The sequence below is a fragment of the Muscardinus avellanarius genome (genome assembly GCF_963383645.1).
Source record: "Muscardinus avellanarius genome assembly, chromosome: 13".
In the NCBI taxonomy this organism is placed as follows: Eukaryota; Metazoa; Chordata; class Mammalia; order Rodentia; family Gliridae; genus Muscardinus; species Muscardinus avellanarius.
The window spans coordinates 24170220-24192625 of NC_137799.1; the positions used below are offsets into that span (position 1 = coordinate 24170220).

The window sequence follows — 22406 nt, forward strand, 5'->3', positions numbered from 1 at the left end:
AGAACAGTGAGTCAAATTGCAGGCCACAGAGGAGAAATCCCAGTACTGTACTCCCTGGGACTTGACCCAGTGGGGGAGGGGCGGTGGCAGAGATATCACACCATAGGAGAACGTGCAACCTGGCACCCCCCACAGTCTAAAGCAGCCTCTATCGACACCCTGGGTCGGAGACTCTGTGATACAACCCAGTAAAGGAGTAGTGGGGTCTGAGATACTACAGACTCGAGATCCAGAACACCTTAAGTGAAGTCATAGTGACCCAAGGGAAGAACCCAGAGAAGGCACAAACTTCCAAAATCATGGGAAAGAGGAATAATACTGGAGCAATGAATGCCCACAACCCCACAACATCAGAACCCGATAAAACAGAAAATCAGAGATTTCTAGAAGATCAAATCAGGAAAATAACTGTAGAAATAATAGAGGTGCTTCAAAAAGAACTCAGAGAGAGCCAAAAAGAGATAAAGGATGCAATTAATGGAGTAAAGGCCTCAATTCAAAGCACAAACAACCGATTAGACCTCATGGAGAACAGAATCTCGCTCTTAGAAGATGATCATTCCAAAAATGAACGCATAGTTTCTAATCTAGGAAAAAATATCCAACAGCAGGAATCTGATATTGAAGAAATATTGGCCCATTTTAAGAGAGCTAACCTAAGAATAATTGGAATAGAGGAGGGAAAAGAAAGTGAAACCAAAGGGATCAACGATCTCTTCAAGGAAGTAATAGCAGAAAATTTTCCAAACATAGAGCAAGAGGTTGATACACAGGTCCAGGAAACTTATAGAACTCCCTTTAGACAGGATCCGAGAAGAGGATCCCCACGCCACATAATTGTCAAAATGACCAATGTGGAAGTCAAGCAGAGAATCTTAAAGGCAACAAAAGCAAAGGGCCAAGTGACATTCAGAGGCAAACCAATTAGAATCACTCCAGACTTCCCAAACCAAGTCATGAGAGCCAGAAGGGCTTGGAGTAACATATTCCAAACTCTGAAAGAAAACAACTTCCAGCCAAAAATTTCCTACCCAGCAAAACTTTCTATCAAATTAGATGGAGAAATAAGAAGCTTCCATGACAAACAGAAACTGAAGGAATTTATGTCTTCAAAACCAGCACTAGAGAAAATACTCAAAGAGATTAACTACAAAGAAGAAATAGGTAACACACACCAGAACCAGAGAAACAAGAGTTTCCATCCAACAGTCAACTAAGATTGGTTATCTGTGGAGATTCATTACTTATGTTAGTCTTTTACCTATCTCTAAATGGTATTGTTTGCCTTTATTGTTGTTAATTTTTAGGATTTCTAGTTGGAATATTAATATACCTTCAGATAGAGCATTTGGAAATATTTTATCCCATTCTATTAGTAACTGTTAACTCTGTTTACATTGTCTTTGGATATACAATATTTTTTTTTTTAGGGAGTTTGTATACTCTTCTGTTGCCTGTGCCATTGAAATCATATCCAAGAAATCACTGCCAATTTCAATGTTGTGAGGTTTTATGACCCAGATTTTCTCCTAAAAGTTTATAGTCTTAAGATTTATATTTAGGTCTTTTACCTATTTTGAGTTAATATTTGTATATGGGATTAGGGAAGGGTCCAACTTTATTCTTTTCTATGTAATTATTATGTTTCAACAATATTTAGTTAAAAGATTATTATTTCCACCACCAAATGTTCGTGGAAACCTTGTCAAAAATAACTTGACAATATAGGGAAGAATTTAGCTCTAGGCTTTTATTTAACTCCAATGGTTTATATATCTGCCTTTAGAATAGTACTACACTGTTTCAATTATTGTAGCTTTATATGGTTTGAAATCAGAAAATATATATCTTCTAGCTTTGTTCTTTTTCAAGATCGTTTTGGGTATCTAGAGTCCATTTTCCATATTAGGATAGATTTTTTTCTGAAAAATAAATATATAAATATATGATAGTTTCACCTAAAAAAAATAGAAAAAAATATTCTCTGGTAAGAAAGAAAGTAAAAAGAAATATTGAAATGTTATCTTTAAGTCATCAAAAGCTTGGTGTCAGACAAATGAAACTGTTACGTGAGATTATCATTTTAATTTTGGATAAATTGCTGTAATACTAGATGTCAACCACTAAGCCAAGCATGGGAGGGAGGGATGGGGAGAGAATGGGGTGGGGATCGGGTGGGGGCTGACTGGGCGATGTGTGCATGTATGTCTACAAAAGTTTGTATCCCACTATGATGTATGAATACAGTGCACCAATAAAAAATAAAATAAATTTTAAAAAATTATTAAAAAAAAAAAAAAGCCGGGCGTGGTGGTGCATGCTTGTAATCCCCGCGCTTGGGAGGCAGAGACAGGAGGATCGCACAGGTTCGAAGCCAGTCTCGCGCGCTGGCTTAGGAGACCCTGTTTCCAAATAAAAATGTAAAAATAGGTCTGGGAGTGTAGCCCGGAGGTAGAAGGGCTTCCAGGAACCCTAGTACCACACACAAAAAAAGAACTAATTTACTAGCTTTGCTATTTATTATTCATTAATTAATTTGATGCTGGATTTTGAACCCAGGGGCATTCTACCTCTGAGCTACACCCCAGCCCTATTTAGGGTATCACTCAGTTGTGTAGAGCTTCACCTAAGGTGTTGAGGCTGCCTGCAAACCTGCAATTCTCCTGCCTTAACCTTCTAAGTACTAGGATTACAGGTGTGTGCCACCACACTCAACTTTCTAGCTTTTTTTCTTCCTTCCTTCTTTCTTCTTTTTTTTTTTTTTTTTTTTTTTTTTTTTTTTCCGGCACTGGGGATTGAACTCAGGGCCATTTATCTCCGAGCTACACCCACAGCCAGATTTTTTTATTATTTATTTTGCTTACAGGGTCTCACTAAGTTGCAGAGTGCCTCACTAAGTAGCTGAGGCTGGCCGCAAACCCAGGTCCTTCTGTCTCAACCTCACAAGTACTGGAATTACAAGCGTGTGCCACCATGCCCAGTTCTAGCTTTCTTTGGTGTATCATAAAACAGTCTTTAAGAAAGCTAGTTCACATCACACGTTATTTTTTGTCATATCCATTTAGTGCTAGCAGAAGATATTTCCTAGCTGCAAAAGCAGATCAAGTAATTATTAGGCACATTTCACATTTACTAGGCACATGCATACCACTTATGTAGTTGGCCACGAGACATCACTACCTGAAAACTCTGTACTCTTTCTGTCTTGTGCCATTCTACCATCACCTAACTGAAAGAGCATTTCCCCAAACAAAAACCCATTGCTCCCTCCTTAAGGTGGCTTTTATGTTGGAGAGTTTGCTTTTCTGAGTAGCTGCTCATCTGAGCATACATTTTTCTTTTACTCAATCCATTCCAGAGCTTAATGAAGAATGGGGGCAGGTTTTATGTTTTATTCTATGGCTCAGAAACTGCTAAAGCTCTCACATAGCCAAGATTCTAAAGTAACCCAAACAGGTCAAGGTGGGAATAGAGAAGAAAAACTTATTCCAGCATTTACTAGCATAGTGTTTCTTAGTAGGTAGGATATAGCACACTTCTCAAGTATGTATTTTGCTGTATTTAATTGTAGTTAGCTTTATCGTATCCATGTTTAAGTAACATTAAATGATAGAATCAGAATGTGTTTAATTTGTAGATTATCTCCATCCCTACTTATCAGAGTCTCTATGGGATAAACTATAGTCCTTAAAAATTAAAATGATTCAGAGATAAGAAGCCCAGGGTAAGCCAATGTCAAATGTTTTATTTCTTTATACTTTCACTGGTTATTTTGAAGCACAAGCTGTTTTTCTCAATATATTAAAGTAACATTTGTTGATAAAGTAGAAGCCATTATAGCCAGCTCTTTCAGATCATTTGGCTACTCCTCCATTTGCTAAATAATAAAGTTTATTGAGCTCTACTTAATGCCCCAGTACTATGCTACATGCTTTTCTGTGTGTGTGTGTGTGTTTTGAGGATTGAATCCAGGGTTATTCTACCATTGAGCTACTACACCCCTAGATCTATTTAATTTTATATTTTGAACAGGATCTCACTAAATTGCTGAGAGCCTTGCTAAGTTGCTGAGTATGGCTTCAAGCTTGTAATATTCCTACCTCAGCCTCCAAAGTCCTGGGATTACAGGCATGTACCACCACTCCTGGCTTGCTACATGTTTTATATGCATACCACAATGAAGAATTAAATAAATTAAAATGTTTGAAAACAAACAAATTCTGAATGAAATTAAAGATACAATAAAGCAGATTAAAACTATAGTCAGAAGCTGAGCATGATGGTGCATGCCTGTAAACCCAGTACTTAGGAGGCTGATTGCAGGTTCGAGGACAGCCTCAGCTACTTAGCAAGGGTCTCTGAAACTTAGTGAGACCCTGTTTCAATATTAAGAATAAAAAATAGCATTGGGAGTATAGTCCAGAGGTAGAATGCCCCTGGGTTCAATTCCCAGTACTGCAAAAAAAAAAATATTAGAACTATCATCAGCAGACTAGATCACATGGAAAAGAGAATCTCAGTTTTAGTCGACAGTGAATTTAAACTTGAACACTCAGTCAGCAATATAGAAAAGATAATAAAATACCATGATCAGAACACTCAAGAAGTCTTGGAAACCATCAAGAGACCAAATTTAAAGGTAATTGGCTGAGGAAGGTCTGAAGGTACAAACTAAAGGAATAAAAAAGCCTCTTCAGGGAAATAGTATCAGAATTTTCATATTTGGAAAATGAAATGGATATTCACATACAAAAGACATTGAGAACACAAATTAGAAAAGATCAAAGAACTTCTTCATGCCACTTATAATCAAAATGACTAACCTAGAGGTCAAAAAAAAAAAGAATCTTAAATACATCAAGAGTAAAAAGCTATATAACAGAGGTAAACCAGTAAGAGCTACTCTGCATTTCTCAACCTAAACTCTAATAGCTAGAGGAAGGGAAAGAAAATAACTTCCAACCAAGATTACTATATCCAGCAAAGCTATCTTTCAAAGTTGACCGAGAAATAAAAATCTTCTAAGATAAGCAGTAACTAAAAGAATTCATGGCTTCTAAGATAACTAAAAGAATTCACGGCTTCTAAGCTGGCACTGGAGAGAACACTTTAAGAAACAGTATACAATGAAAGAATAAAAACTGAACTTCAGAGCCAGAGAAGGGACAAATTTGATTAGGGAACAATTAGCAAAAGTAACACTGAACTAAATAGAAAATGTAACTCAAAGTAATAGGAAACACAACCACTCTGTAATAACACTGAATATAAGCAATCTTAATTCCACAACTAAAAGACAAAAACTGGCAAAGTAGATTAAAAATCAAAATCCAGCAGGTCCTAGTGTCACATACCTGTAATCCCAGTACTTAGAGAACTTCTGAAGTCTAGAGTATCTAGATACCTTTGTATAATGTTCAGATATTTTCTATTTATATTTTTATTTCTTTTCAGATTTATTCATTGATGATGAAGAAGTAATGTTTGCCAGTGACTTACCCTATGAAAGTCAGCTACCAACTTCAAATACTCCCTTGAGTAAACAAAAATTATCTCTGATAAAAGACCCCCTTTTAGAGTTAAAAGAAGCTAATCTTTCCAGGTATTTAATTACCCTGTAATTAATTCACTTTTATAGAGAAAATACTATTTGACCACAAGTTGAGATTTATCAATGATACTTTACCATTGTTTTATTTCAATTTTATTTTAATTACTATATATTTTGATTATCTACCTTTGTTATATAACTCTCATCCAGTAAACACTATTTAATATTGTTTGATTTCTGTTTTAAGGGAATCTTTGTCTTTTCAAGAAGATTTGGAAGGTTTTGTGGAAAAAGATTTTTCAATGGATAAAGAGAACTTTTGTAAGGAGAAACTAGAAGATACAGTAGGTTTAAATGAGGTTGGTTGTAACACTTGGTTATTAGTACTATTTGGATAAAAGTAAGAAAACTCATTTTTATAAATTTTAGTAATATTCATTGCTTATAATTACTATATTTAAAAAAAATTGATAAGCCAGGTATGGTGGCACACATTTGTAATTCCAGTACTTGAGGCTGAGACAGGAGGATTGAAGGTTTGAAGCCAGCCTCAGCTACTTAGTGAGGCCCTTCACAACTTGGGGAGACCCTGTTTCAAAATAAAGAATAAAAAATTGTGTTGAGGGTATAGCTCGGAGGTAGAATGCCCCTGGGTTCAATCCCTAGTACTGCGGGGGGGAAATAAAAACAACTGGTTGAATGAATGTATGTCAGACAAGGAATCAAATTTACTTATAAATAGTGGATAGTGGTTCTTAGCTGTACATTGGAATTACCTAAGGGGTTAATAAAATTTTAAAAAGGTTGAAGCCTGAGTCCTACCCAGATATATTCTGATTTAATTGATCTTGTGTATATCCCAAGTATAGAGAATTTTTCAACCTCCCTTTATAATTCTAATTCATATATCTGGCATCGGAAATTAAGCAGTCATGTCTAATTTAAAAATGGAAGGCTAGAGCCAGAAATATTAATTTGTGGATTAGGCACAAAGAAGATAGTACTTAAGCTAAAAGATAATTGATCTTATTAAGGGAGTAAGAATACAGATTGTCCAACTGAATTTGAGGTGCTACCAGTATCTAATGAGAAAGATCACACCTCTGCATCTTAAAGGTCACTTTTTTTAATCCTCTGGGATTAAGCCCAGAGGGCATTTTACCTCTGAGCTATATCCCCAGTCATTCCTATAGTTTTATTTTTGAAACAAGTTCTTCCTAAATTGCCGAGAGTCTTGCTACATTGCTGGGGCTCTCCTCGAACCTCTGATCCTCCTGTCTAAGCCTCCCAAGTACTTGAGATTACAGGCATGCCCCACTATACCAGTCTAAGGTCAAATTTCTTAAAGATAGCCCTTCTTGAGCAGGGGTTAGGGGTTCAGAGAGTAGCACATACTTGTAATTCCAGTACTTGGGAGGCTGAGACAGGAGGATTGCAGGTTCAAAGCCAGCCTCTGCAACTTAGTGAGACCCTGTTTCCAAATAAATAAAATTGGGCTAGGGGTATAACTTGAAGGTAGAATGTCTCTGGGTTTAATCCCCATACCAAAAAAAAAAAATAGCCCTTTTTTGCCAGGCATGGTGGCACACGCTTGTAATCCCCGCGCTTGAGAGATGGAGACAGAAGGATCAGCGCAGGTTTGAAGCCAGCCTCGCTGGCTTGAGACCCTGTTTCCAAATGAAAAATATACAAATAGGTCTTCGAGTGTAGTCTGGAGGTAGAAGGGTTCCATCCCCAGTACCACCACCAAAAAAAAGCCCTTTTTTAGTGTATAATTCTAGTAGCTCACAAAATTGTTAATATGATATTAGTATGTACAAAATTCTAGCAGTTAAGACTGCAAACAAATTTTTGCAATTTAATAAGCCTAAAACTTGAGGCACATATAGATTATATGGATTCATTATGTTACTTTAAAATTATTTTTGAGGACAAGTGAAAGTTTTATATTTGGAGCTTTTCTTAATACATTCAAATGGCATATATACAAAGTACTTAAAGAATTTAATTTTCTTACAATTAAAAATTTAACATGATGGTAAACATTAATTCATTCTTTGGCCCCTTTCCTCTAGTCCTTTTTTTTCTCCCCTCTTAATTCCAAGAGTTGAGCACAGAGTCAGTATTACCTGTTGAGGAAGCTGTTTTGTAGGAATGAAAGAGAAATACACTTCTTAGAATGCAGTAAAGATTCATTACATTCCATACTATCTTTTCACTTTTCCCCATTGTTATCTCTTATTGGCTGCAGTGACTTTTTTTAAACTCAAGGTTGAACCCAAACTACACCCCAACCCTATTTTATTTTTTATTTAGAAACAGGGTCTTGCTAAGTTGCTGAAGTACCTCACTAAATTGCTGAGGCTGGCCTTTAACCGGCAATCCCCTTGTCTCAGTCTCCCAAGTACTGGGATTATAAGAGTGCAGTACTGTACCTGTCTTGCAGGGATTTTTTTTCAATTTAGAATTTAAAATTTTAACTATTAGTCATAAAGAAGTTACTTTCAAATCTAGGAATATTGTACATCACTAATTAGTGAGTGACCAAAAATATATTACTCAGAGAAAGTATTGCTTGCAATAAGGATATACATTTAGCTGTTGCACTTCTATTTTTTAAAAGTACACATAGAATTTTAAGATCTTAGCATGGGTTTAGTTTAAAATTCAGTATGTCATTTAAGCAAACATATCTGTTTATAAATTCAAAAATATTTATATGTAAAATCTCCATCAGAACTTTTAACTATATATTATTTCAGCTGTCAACTTTTCCTTCTGAGTTTGTAATATCTACAAATTTTGAACAAGAAATTGATATTCCATCACCCACAGAACAGAAGGAGTCATTAAACTTAGTAACAGAAATAATAAATTATGTAGATGAAAATGAAAAACCTTTTAAAAGAGGTAAGAATTAATTTTAAGATGTATTTCTTATAAATTACCCTGATTTTTTTTTTTTTCGGTAGTGGGGATGGAACTCAGAGGCATTCTACCTCCAAGCTACACCCCCATCCCTATTTTTTATTCTTTATTTTGAAACAGGGTCTCACTGAGTTGTAAAGGGCCTCACTATGTAGCTGAAGTTGTCCGTGAAACTGTGATCCTCCTGTCTCAGCCTCCCAAATGCTGGGATTACAAGTGCGCACCACCACACCCAGCTCCTGATTTTAATTATTAACATGTTTTCTGAGCCTCCAGATTTTGTAAAAATGTTATACATATTACATATGTAAATGTTAGAATAACTATTGACAAGACTCTCACTGTCAATCTTTGGGGGGAATCTTTTATTTTAAATATTTAGTTTTTTTAATTTTCATTTTATTTTAGTTTCTCTTTTATAGTTTTCTCTTCCTTTGGTGTGAATTCCTTTGTGTTATTCATTACAGCCATTTTTACATCTGTTAGCATAGTGATTACTATATTATTACTGTTTTAAACATCTTTATATATTAATTTTAAAACGAATCATCTTATAATTAGTGTCCATTCACATATCTTTTGTTTAGCATGAATTACCATTTTCCTTACCATAATTGGATTGTATCCCGACATTGCGCCTGATACTTAACAAAAACTATTTTGCTATTACAAATTGTGCTGCTATGAACATAGGTATGCATATGTTGCTGTATTTCTCTGAATTCAACCCCTTTGGAAAGATACCCAGGAGTGGTATAGCTGGCTCATATGGTGGATCTATTCCCACCTTTCTTAGGAATCTCCACACAGATCTCCATAGTGGTTGAACTAGTTTGCATTCCCACCAACAGTGTAAAAGAGTTCCTCTTTCCCCACATCCTCGCCAGCATTTGTTGTTGTTTGATTTCTTTATGCTTACTACTCTGACTGGGGTTAGATGGAATCTCAGTGTAGTTTTGATTTGCATCTCCCTGATGGCCAGTGATGAAGAACATCTTTTCATGTATCTATTAGCCCTTTGTATCTCTTCTTTTGTGAAGTGTCTATTTAGTTCATTTGCCCATTTCTTGATTGGGTTGTTTGTTTTGCTAGTGTAGAGTCTTTTGAGCTCTTTGTATACTCTGGATATTAGCCCCCTATCAGAATGGTGGCTGGTAAAGATCCTTTCCCATTCTGTAGGCTTCCTCTTTAGGTTATTGATAGTTTCCTTTGATGAGAAGAAACTTTTTAGTTTGATGTTATCCCACTTGTTTATTCTTGCTTTAATTTCCTGAGCTTTGGAGGTTTTGTTGAGAAAGTTACTGCCTGTGCCAATATGTTGTAGTGTTGAACCTATGTTCTCCTCTACTAACTTCACAGTCTCAGGTCTAATTTCTAAGTCTTTGATCCATCTTGAGTTGATTCCTGTGTTAGGTGAGATATAGGGGTTTAGATTCATCTTTTTACAAATGGATAGCCAGTTCTCCCAGCACCACTTGTTGAAAAGGCTGTCTTTTCTCCAGCGTATGTGTTTGGCCCCTTTGTCAAAGATTAAATGACTAAAGATGTGTGGGTTTGTTTCTGTATCTTCTATTCTAATCCACTGGTCAGTATATCTGTTTTTGTGCCAGTACCATGCTGTTTTTACTACTATTGCTCTATAGTATAGTTTGAAGTCTGGGATTGTAATGCCTCCTGCGTGTTTCTTGTTATTGAATATTGCTTTGGCTATTCTAGGTCTTTTCTTTCTCCATATGAAGTTCATGATTGATTTTTCTAGGTCTCTGAAGAATGTCACTGGTATTTTAATGGGAATTGCATTGAACCTATAGATCAGTTTTGGCAGAATGGCCATTTTGATGATATTTATTCTGCCTATCCACGAGCACGGGAGATCTTTCCATCTTCCAAGGTCTTCTTCTATTTCTTTCTTTAATGTTTTATAGTTTTTGTTGTAGAGGTCTTTTACATCTTGGGTTAGGTTTATTCCTAGGTATTTTATTGGTTTTGAGGTTATAGTGAACGGAATTGTTTTCTTTGTTTCTTTCATTGTGGATTCGTTGTTGGCATAAAGAAAGGCCACTGATTTCTATAGGTTGATTTTGTAACCTACGACTTTGCTGAATTTGTCAATCAGCTCCAGAAGTCTTTTGGTTGAGTTCTTTGGGTCTTCCAGATAAAGGATCATGTCATCTGCGAATAAGGATAATTTTACTTCCTCTCTTCCTATGTGGATTCCTTTGATTTCCTTCTCTTGTCTGATTGCTGCAGCAAGAGTCTCAAGGACTATATTGAAAAGGAGTGGTGATAGTGGGCATCCTTGTCTTGTTCCTGACTGTAGCGGAAATTCTTACAGTTTTTCCCCATTCAATATAATGTTGGCTTTGGGTTTGCAGTATATTGCCTTGATGATGTTGAAGTACTTTCCTTCTATCCCAATTTTTTGCAGTGTTTTTAACATAAATGGGTGTTGGATTTTGTCGAATGCTTTTTCAGCATCTATTGCTATGATGATGTGGTTTATATATATATATATATATATATATATATATATATATATTTATTGGTGCACTATATTCATACATCATAGTGGGATACAAACTTTTGTAGACATACATGCACACATCGCCCAGTCAGCCCCCACCCGACCCCCACCCCATTCCCTCCCCATCCCTCCCTCCCATGCTTGGCTTAGTGGTTGACATCTAGTATTATAGCAATTTATCCAAAATTAAAAATGATAATATCACATAACAATTTCATTTGTCTGACACCAAGCTTTTGATGACTTAAAGATAACATTTCAATATTTCTTTTTGCTTTCTTTCTTACCAGAGAATATTTTTTTCTATTTTTTTAGGTGAAACTATCATATATTTATATATTTATTTTTCAGAAAAAAAATCTATCCTAATATGGAAAATGGACTCTAGATACCCAAAACGATCTTGAAAAAGAACAAAGCTAGAAGATATATATTTTCTGATTTCAAACCATATAAAGCTACAATAATTGAAACAGTGTAGTACTATTCTAAAGGCAGATATATAAACCATTGGAGTTAAATAAAAGCCTAGAGCTAAATTCTTCCCTATATTGTCAAGTTATTTTTGACAAGGTTTCCACGAACATTTGGTGGTGGAAATAATAATCTTTTAACTAAATATTGTTGAAACATAATAATTACATGGAAAAGAATAAAATTGGACCCTTACCTAATCCCATATACAAATATTAACTCAAAATAGATAAAAGATCTAAATATAAATCTTAAGACTATAAACTTGTAGGAGAAAATCTGGGTCATAAAACCTCACAACAATGAAATTGGCAGTGATTTCTTGGATATGATTTCAATGGCACAGGCAACAGAAGAGTATACAAACACCCTAAAAAAAAAATATATTGTATATCCAAAGACAATGTAAACAGAGTTAACAGTTACTAATAGAATGGGATAAAATATTTCCAAATGCTATATCTGAAGGTATATTAATATTCCAACTAGAAATCCTAAAAATTAACAACAATAAAGGCAAACAATACCATTTAGAGATAGGTAAAAGACTAACATAAGTAATGAATCTCCACAGATAACCAATCTTAGTTGACTGTTGGATGGAAACTCTTGTTTCTCTGGTTCTGGTGTGTGTTACCTATTTCTTCTTTGTAGTTAATCTCTTTGAGTATTTTCTCTAGCGCTGGTTTTGAAGACATAAATTCCTTCAGTTTCTGTTTGTCATGGAAGCTTCTTATTTCTCCATCTAATTTGATAGAAAGTTTTGCTGGGTAGGAAATTTTTGGCTGGAAGTTGTTTTCTTTCAGAGTTTGGAATATGTTACTCCAAGCCCTTCTGGCTCTCATGACTTGGTTTGGGAAGTCTGGAGTGATTCTAATTGGTTTGCCTCTAAACGTCACTTGGCCCTTTGTTTTTGTTGCCTTTAAGATTCTCTGCTTGGCTTCCACATTGGTCATTTTGACAATTATGTGGCGTGGGGATCCTCTTCTCCGATCCTGTCTAAAGGGAGTTCTATAAGTTTCCTGGACCTGTGTATCAACCTCTTGCTCTATGTTTGGAAAATTTTCTGCTATTAATTCCTTGAAGAGATTGTTGATCCCTCTGGTTTCACTTTCTTTTCCCTCCTCTATTCCAATTATTCTTAGGTTAGCTCTCTTAAAATGGGCCCATATTTCTTCAATATCAGATTCCTGCTGTCAGATATTTTTTCCTAAATTAGAAACTATGCGTTCATTTTTGGAATGATCATCTTCTAAGAGCGAGATTCTGTTCTCCATGTGGTCTAATCGGTTGTTTGTGCTTTGAATTGAGGCCTTTACTTCATTAATTGCATCCTTTATCTCTTTTTGGCTCTCTCTGAGTTCGTTTCGAAGCACCTCTATTATTTCTACAGTTATTTTCCTGATTTGATCTTCTAGAAATCTCTGATTTTCTGTTTTATCGGGTTCTGATGTTGTGGGGTTGTGGGCATTCATTGCTCCAGTATTATTCCTCTTTCCCATGATTTTGGAAGTTTGTGCCTTCTCTGGGTTCTTCCCTTGGGTCACTATGACTTCACTTAAGGTGTTCTGGATCTCGAGTCTGTAGTATCTCAGACCCCACTACTCCTTTACTGGGTTGTATCACAGAGTCTCTGACCCAGGGAGTCGATAGAGGCTGCTTTAGACTATGGGGGGTGCCAGGTTGCACGTTCTCCTATGGTGTGATATCTCTGCCACCGCCCCTCCCCCACTGGGTCAAGTCCCAGGGAGTACAGTACTGGGATTTCTCCTCTGTCGCCTGCAATTTGACTCACTGTTCTTGAGTACGCAGATGTAGCTGTACTGGATCGGTGAATTCTCTGCTGCTGCCGCCTGTGGCAATATGGCGCTGCTGCCACGCCCTCGGCCGTGAGGCTGGCGTATTTCTTCTTGGTTTTGATTTCCACTCTGAATCCCTGCAGCGTGTGCTGAGCTCAGCCACTGGGAGCTTTAGATTTTACCTGCGGCGAGAAATCCTGCCTAGCTGCTCCGCAGCGGCTCACCTCGGCTTGCTGTAGCCGTCCGGTGAATTTGCCACTGCCACCGGCAGTATGGCACTGCTGCCGCGTCCTCAGGCATAAGGCCGGTTATCTCCTCTGTGGCTCTGAGCTCTGTTCTCAGTCTGCTTTCTCTCTGGAGCCTGGTGATTTTTTTGTTTCTCTGGTGATGGTGTTTTCTGGCTATGAAAGGCGCTGATTTTGTGGTAATGGAGATTGGTTGTTAGCGGGGCTCTTAAGCCCCGCTTTTCTCGGTCGCCATCTTCCCGGAAGTCCGATGATGTGGTTTTTGTTCTTGGTTCTATTTATGTGGTGAATAACATGTATTGATTTGTGTATGTTGAACCAGCCTTGTTTTTCTGGGATGAAACCGACTTGGTCATGATGTATTATTCTCTTGATATAGTTTTGAATGCGTATAGCTAGTATTTTGTTTAGAATTTTTGCATCTATGTTCATTAAGGATATTGGTCTGTAGTTTTCCTTTCTTGAGGTATCTTTATTTGGTTTGGGGATTAATGTGATACTGGCCTCATAGAAGGAATTTGGAAGAGTTCCATCTCTTTCAATTTCCCAGAACATGTTATGAAGTATTGGTATTAGTTGTTCACTGAAGGTTTTTAGAATTCAGCTGGGAACCCATTTGGGCCTGGGCTTTTCTTTGGTGGAAGAATCTTTATTGCCATTTCTATTTTTTTGGTTGTTATTGGTTGGTTTAGGCTTGCTATGTCCTCTTGGTTGAGTGTAGGAAGGTTAACTGTGCTTAGAAATCTGTCAATTTCATCCAGGTTTTCAAATCTATTGGAGTATAAATTTTTAAAGTATTTTCTGATAATATTTTTAATTTCTTCACAATCTGTAGTGATATCTCCTTTTTCGTTTCTAATTTTGATAATTTGAGTTGATTCTCTTTTTCTTTTGGTTAGGTTGGCCAGGGGTTTATCAATTCTATTAATCTTTTCAAAGAACCAACTTTTTGTTTTATTGATTCTTTGAATTGTTTTTTGGTTCTCTATTTCATTTATTTCTGCTCTAATTTTGATGATTTCTTGTCTTCTGCTGGCTTTGGGAATAGACTGTTGCAGAATTTCTAGATCCTTGAGTTGTGTCATTAGGTTCTTTACTTGGTGGTTCTCCGTCTTTTTTATGTGAGCACTCAATGCAATAAACTTTCCTCTTAGTACTGCCTTCATGGTGTCCCATAGGTTTTGGTAGGTTGTGTCTCTGTTTTCGTTTGTTTCCATAAATTTCTTTATTTCTTCCCTAATTTCTGCTCTTACCCATTCGTCATTCAATAGTGTATCATTCATTCTCCATGAATTTGAATACTTTCTTTCGAGTTTCCTGTTGTTGATTTCTACTTTTATTCCATTGTGGTCTGAAAAGATGCATGGAATTATATTACATTTTTTGAATTTGCTGGTATTTTCTTTGTGTCCCAGGATGTGATCTATTTTGGAGAAGGTTCCATGGGCTGCTGAGAAGAAAGTGTATTCTGTAGTTCCTGGTTGAAATACTCTGAAAACGTCTATTAGGTCCATTTGGTTTATGGTTTCCTTTAGTTCTAAAGCGTCTTTACTCATCTTTTGCCTTGAAGATCGATCCAGTGGTGTGAGAGGCGTATTAAAGTCTCCCAGAATTATTGTATTTGGGTCTACTTGGGATCTTATGTCCAGAAGGGTTTGTTTTACAAATGTGGTTGCACCCATATTTGGGGCATAAATATTTACTATCATTATATCTTCTTGGTGTATTGTTCCTTTTAATAAAAGGAAGTGCCCTGATTTGTCTCTTTTGATGTGTTTTAGTTTAAAATCTGCTTTGTTGGATATCAGGGTTGCTACCCCTGCTCTTTTTTGGTCACTGGTGGCATGGTATATCTTTTTCCATCCTTTCACGTTCAGCCTGTGAATGTCTTTGGCTGTGAGGTGAGTTTCTTGCAGACAGCATATATTTGGATTATGTTTCCTAATCCATATTGCCAGTCTATGTCTTTTGATTGGTGAGTTAAGTCCTTTGACATTAAGAGATATTATTGAAATATGATTTTTGTTTTCTGCCATTTTGTGTTCTGTCTACTCTTGGGTGGTGTGATCTTTCTTCTTTACTTAAATGGCCCACTTATTAACTTCCTCTCTTCTCTGATTCTGAAGTCTGCTTTTTTTTTCTTCCTTATGGTTTATTTCTTTAAGAATTTTCTCTAGTGTTGGCTTTGAATTCATGAATTTTTTGAGATTCTGTTTATCCTGAAAAACTTTGGTTTCCCCATTGATCTTGAATAGTAGTTTTGCTGGATAGATGAGCCTTGGTTGGAAGTTATTTTCTTCCAGGGTCTGAATCATGTCGTACCAGTCTCTCCTAGCATTCCTGACCTGGGTTGTATAGTCTGGGGTGATTCTTATTGTTTTGCCTCTATATGTCACCCGTCCTTTTGTTCTCACTGCTTTTAAGATTCCTTCCTTGGCCTCTATGCTGGTCAATTTGGTTATTATGTGGCGTGGAGTGGTTTTTCTTTGGTCCTGTCTCAGTGGAGTTCTGTATGCCTCCTGGACTTGAAGATTCAAGTCTCTTTCCATATTTGGAAAATTCTCTGAGATTATTTCCTTGAAGATATTACAGATGCCTTTGGTCTGTACCTCTATCCCTTCCTCAATGCCTATTATCCGTAAATTAGGGAGCTTCATATTATCCCATAATTGCTGGATGTTTAGGTTTTGTTGCTGTAAAGATTTCTGTATATCGCTGACTGTGTTTTCGGTTTGGGATGTACTGTCTTCTAATATTGATATTCTGTTTTCCATTTCATCTAATCTTCCAGAATTTCTTTCTGTTGCTGTCTTCATTTCACTTATTGCCTCTTTCATTTCATTCCAGACCTCTTTCTGATTCTTTTTTAGTGTTTCTAATTCACCTTTAACCTCCTCTATACTTGTTTTAAATCCTTTCATCATATTGAACATCAAGATTCTGAACTCCCCTTCTTGCATTTCTAGTAGGTCAGTATTCGTGATTTCTGCTGTCTCTTCATAATTCCTGGTTCTCATATTTATAGTGTTCTCTGTCCTGTTTTTCTGATTTCTACCCATCGTTCGTGAGTAGTGTGCTAGTCAAATCTTAATATTAGAAGTTTAGGGGTATTGGCTAGTCAGCAGAGCCTTTCCAGTGTTGAGGGCGGGTGATGTGTGAGGAGCTGGGGTGATTGGTAAAGGAGTCAGATTAGGTAGAGGATATGTTAGGTTGAGAAAGACTTTAAGTATGATAAGGTAATAACTTGCTAGGAATGAGAGAGAATTTACTAGGACTCTTGTCGTTAGTAGAGTAATTATGGATATAAGAAATACTTTGAGTATTAAACCAGGAGGTATATTATGAGGAAAAGTTTTGAAGGTTTGTAAATAGGGATGATGGAAGGAGCAGACAGACATTAAAAAAAAGAATCCACACAAGATACCAAGACTATTATGTAATCCAAGAAAAAGGAAGGAAAACCAATCAAAGGAGGAGAATGAAAAAAAGGAAGGAAAGAGGAAGAAAGAGGAAAAAAGAACAAGAATAAAATAAAAGGAACTAGCAGCTGTGTGAAATAAAAAAAATAAGGCAAATTATCCAATATATATATATAACAACAAGTTAAAGTAAAAGAAGTGTGGGTTAAAAGAAAAAATAAATAAAACAGCAATAACCATACCAAAACAAAAGTACTATAAAAGCAAAATAAAACAAAACATCCACATTAAAAGTAAAACAAACAGTCCTCCTTATTTACGCATATGGGGTCAGGTCCATATAATATGTGCGTATCTGATTGCTTTGGTAGCTTTCAGAATACCATCCAATGTCTCTTAGTTTTCTTTGTACTCTATTTTTATCTTCTTAGGTCACTCTGGGTGTTTGGACACCTTTCTCTCCTTTAGCTGCTTTAGGTTTATGTGTCTGGATGTCTGGTTTCACTGTTATTTGATTCTGTACAATTCACAGGTTCTGCGAAATTCTAACCTGTGGTCAGCACCTCTGCACTCACCACCCTAGCCTCCAGCCTGTGCTTCCCTACAGCAGGGGTGGAGAATGACCAAAGTATAATTGGAACCTCCCCCTGAGGTCCTGTGCAGATATTGTAGCCCGATGGATTTTCTCGTGTCTCTGGAAATTCCAGCTGGGCTAGCCGGTGTGGTCCCAAGATGTACCCTGGGCAAATGGATGCTGGTTCCTGGATGCCCACACTTACTGCCAAAGCTCTGCCTATTCCGAGAGTGCAGGCTGGATGCGCTGCTAATACTGGACCCAAGTGAGAGTGGATGCAGCTGTCTATTGCTGCTGGTATGCTCTTCCAAGGTGTATTGAGCTGTGTTCTCGCTTAGAACTAAGCATCTGGCTACCAGGAGGGTGGGAACACCCAGCGGTGAGCCAGGGGTGCAGGGTAGGTGCTCAAGGGTCCAGTGCGTGGTGTCCAGCAATGGTCTCTGCCTCCCGCGGGACGTAGAAGCTGGGGGTGCCCCAAGGAGATTTCCGGGTCACACAGGGCTTTCGCATCCTGGAAGGCAGGCTCTGGCAAGGTGGCAGGGGCTAGACACACAAGAAGGCTCCAATTTAGGGGTGGCAGTGGTACAGGCACTGACTACTAGCAGGGGACCGTGGCGCAGGCAAGGTGCGCGAGGAGAGTGCTCGGTTCTGAGGCTTGGGCCCGTGCTGGGGGGTTGGGGCTGCGCACACGCTAGGACCCCAACTTACCAGGGCGCCCTCAGGTACCTGACTTGGTGCAGGAATCCGTGGGAGTCTCTATGAAGTTGTGATCCGGTCGCTGGTGAGCACACAGAATTCTGATGTGGTGCTGCTCGCTGCTTTAGATGCGGTCCTAAGTCCGTTTTTAGTCCCGGATTATCTTGCCGCGGTAATATCGGGCAGGCAGCTCCTCGGGCAGCTGCAAAAGCAGCCCACCAATCGGCGTTCCGATCAGTGTTCCGATTGTGAGAGTTGATTTTTGTTTTAGAAGATTGTTAACTTGGCTGAACTCAAACTATAAACTTTTCCTCCCCGGTGGGAAGAAGCTGAAATGTTTATTAGGTACTTTTAACCTTAACTGCTATGCTTGGAGTCTGTCTCATACATTTTTAATTCAGGGATCAGCCAGAGATTTAGGCACAGTTTATATACTGTGTTTTTATTACTGAGTTTTTATTACTCTCTTCTTTCCTGAATGCCTCTATTGTCCACTTTCCAACTACTGTAGTAAGTTTGAACTCTAGTTCAGGTACATTGTCCTGTAATTCTTTAGGACAAAGAGACTACCGATTTTTTTTTTTTTTTTTTTTTTTTGGTGGTACTGGGGTTCCTGGAAGCCCTTCTACCTCGGGGCTACACTCCCAGACCTATTTTTACATTTTCATTTTGGAAACAGGGTCTCCTAAGCCAGCGCGCGGCTGGCTTCGAACCTGTGCGATCCTCCTGTCTCCGCCTCCCAAGCGCGGGGATTACAAGCGTGCGCCACCACGCCCGGCGAGACTACCGATTTTTATCCAAGGTCTAGTTGCCCAAACAGCACCAATTAGGTCCTCTCCTCAGGTGAAAAGATGAAAAAATAGAAACTTCGCAGTGACAATTTCCTCCCAGTTTCTCCCTGCTAAAGATTATAGGGCCTTCTTTTTTTTTTTTTTTCCAGAATTGGGGATCGAACCCAGGGGCATTCTACTTCCACACTACACCCCCATCCCTATTTTTTATTCTTTATTTTTGAAACAGGCTCTCACTAAGTTGTGAAGGGCCTCACTAATTAGCTGAGGCTGGCCATGAACCTGTGATCCTCCTGTCTCAGCCTTCTAAGTACTAGAATACAAGCATGTGCCACCATGCCCAGCTTTGTAGGAACTCCTGATAATCATTTTATATATTTGTTCAGAGTTATACATTTTATCTACAGGAGGATTGGTCTAGTAAGAGCAATTATCAAAAGCCAGAAACCATTCTGTTTAATATATCCATATCCATTCTTTTTCATTATTTCCCTATCTCCTAGAATGCTATTAACTGTAGCCCATAAATGAGTTTTCCCTCCTCCTTTCCCTCATTTTTATTTATGTTTACTGTCATTTTAATAGGAGTTGGAAGAAGAAAACTCATATATGTGTTATATGCTATTTTAGAGCAGAAGCCAAAAATATAATTTTGAAAAAAATTAATATATAGCCTCTGAGATCTTAACATTTTGGTGGAAAAATGTGCTGTTTCTAATGTTAATAGAGTAATTGAGATGCTCCTTTTTAATTAATAGAAAAATCAAGATTAAAATACATTTTAATGATAACACATGGGTTTAAAATAAGATGTATGACTTCCAACCCCATATAGGAAAAAGTCTATAAGCAATAGAATTCATTCTCTGGGGGAAAAAATGCAAACTGAATTAGAAGCATAAAATAAGGTGATACAAGTACTACCTTTGTCTAAGTAAAGGTAAATGGGTTAGACTTATCCATTAAAAGAGATAAATTCATTGATTAAATAAAAAAGCAAATCTAACTGCCATATTTCTGTGATTTTAAGATTCTATTAACATCAAGATATGTCTGAAGAATCACCAATGCATAAAGGAAAGACACTTCTGTGAATGTTTACACAGTGTTAACACATGCTTTAAATATGCAGTGATAGGATTTCTAAAAATAATATAGAAAGAGCCTGAAAAAAATAAATAATAAATTAAGAATCTGACGCCCTGAACAGGAATCAGAAAGAAGCTCTAAAGAAAGTGAAGGATGCAATAATTGAAGTGAAGGCATAAATACAAATTATAAACAGTAGAACAGACCACATGGAAAACAGAATCTCACTCTTAGAGGATGTCTGCTCCAAAAATGAATGCATAATATATAATTTAGAAAAAAATTAGAAAAAAATTTGACACCATGAATTGTACATTAAAGAAATATGGGCCAATTAAAAAAAAAAACAGCTAACCTAAGAATAATAGGCATAGAAAAGGGACTAGAGCCTGAAAACAAAGGAATCGATAATCTTTTCAGAGAAGTAATAGCAGAACTAAATAGACATTTCACAAAAGAAGAAATTCAAATGGCCAATAAATATATGAAAAAATGTTCAACATCATTAACAATTAGAGAGATGCAAATAAAAACTACCCTGATATTTCACCTAACCCCAATTAGAATGACAATCATTAAAAATACAAACAACAAATGCTAGAGAAGGTGTGGAGAAGTGGGAACTCTTAATACATTGCTGGTGAAATTGCAAATTAGTGCAACCACTTTGGAAAACCATACAGAGAATTCTCAGAAAAGTGAAAATGAACCTACCATATGACCCAACAATACCCGTTTGGGGTGTCTACCCAGAAGAATAGAAACAAAACTGTCAGACTAATGCATGCATATCTATGTTTATAGCTGCACAATTCAAAATGCCACGTTATGTAACCAGCCAAGATGTCCATTAACAGATGAATGGATTACAAAACTATGGGATATGTACACATGGAATTTTAGGTAGTCATAAAGAAGAATAAAATTATGTTATTTGCAGGGAAATGGAACTGGAGAACACTATGCTAAGTGAGATTAGCCACTCACAAAAAGTGAAAAGCCAGTTTTGTTCTCCCCAATATGCGGAAGCTAGGGAGAAAATGGGAAATAGGAGGGACTCTAGACCAAGAAGGAGAAAACTTAGATGAGTAAAGAAGGTGACCTAACAGAGGGAGATGGGAGGGGGGAAAGGGAAGCACTCTGTGTACATGATATACTATCATAAACATATCAAAGTCAGTCACTAAGCCAAACTTAAGAAAGAGGGAGGGGGGAGGAAATGGGTCGGGAATTGGGAGGGCTAAATATTGGAAGGTCTATTCCATTCTGTACTTCATAAGGATGTACCAACAAATTTTATTTTATTTTATTTTATTTTATTTTTTGTTTGGTGGTACTGAGGTTCCTGGAAACCATTCTTCCTCCGGGCTACACTCCCAGACCCATTTTATATTTTTTATTTGAAAACAGGATCTCTTAAGCCTGCAAGGCTGGCTTCGAACCAGCATGATCCTCCTGTCTCCGCCTTCCAAGCATGGGGATTACAAGCGTGCGCCACCATGCCCAGCCCCAACAAATTTTTACATGCACCAATAAAGCTGGGCATGGTGGTGTACACTTGTAATCCCAGAGCTTGGAAGGCTCAGACAGGAGGATTGCACAGGTTCGAAGCCAGACTCAGCTACTTAATGAGGCTTTCATAAACTTAGTGAGACCCTGTTTCCAAATAAAGTATAAAATAGGTCTAGGAGTATAGCACGGAGGTAATAAAAGCCCTTGGGTTCCACCCCCAGTACCACAAAAAAAAATGCACCAATAAAAATTTTTTTAATGAAAATAAAATCTGGACGTGGTGGCTTACGCTTATAATCCCAGCATTCAGGAGGCTGAGACAGGAGGATCATGGTTCACGGACAGCCTCAGCTACTTAGTGAGGCCCTTTGCAACTCAGTGAGACCCTGTTTCAATATAAAGAATAAAATATAGGGCTGGGGTGTAGCTAGGAGGTAGAATGTCCCTGGGTTCCATCCCCAGTAATGCAAAAAAAAAAATATGTACAAAAACATGAAAATAAAATAAAAATTTTATAAAGATAAAAGGAGCCAGGCATGGTAGCACACATTTGTAGTCCTAGCATTTAGGAGGCTGAGACAGGAGGACTGTGGTTCACAGATAGCCTCAGCTACTTAGTGAGGCTGTTTGCAACTCAGTGAGACCCTATTTCAAAATAAAGAATAAGCTGGGTGTGGTGGCACACGCTTTTAATCCCAGTACTTGGGAGGCTGAAACAAGAGGATCACACAGGTTCAAAGCCAGTCTCAGCTATTCAGTGAGACCGTGTTTCAAAATAAAGTATAAAATAGGTCTAAGAGTATA

General features: G+C 37.4%; 1 protein-coding gene across 1 annotated transcript in view; it reads left to right on the forward strand.

Annotated features, from left to right (window-relative positions):
* SHOC1 (shortage in chiasmata 1) overlaps positions 1-22406 on the forward strand; it is a gene marked incomplete at its 5' end in the record, with an annotated part of 107779 nt that overhangs the window by 18554 nt on the left and 66819 nt on the right. Inside the window, 3 exons of the mRNA XM_080708913.1 lie at positions 5455-5602; positions 5799-5910; positions 8314-8454. Of these exons, the coding sequence (XP_080565039.1) occupies positions 5455-5602; positions 5799-5910; positions 8314-8454 (401 nt within the window). The remainder of the gene's footprint in view (positions 1-5454; positions 5603-5798; positions 5911-8313; positions 8455-22406) is intronic.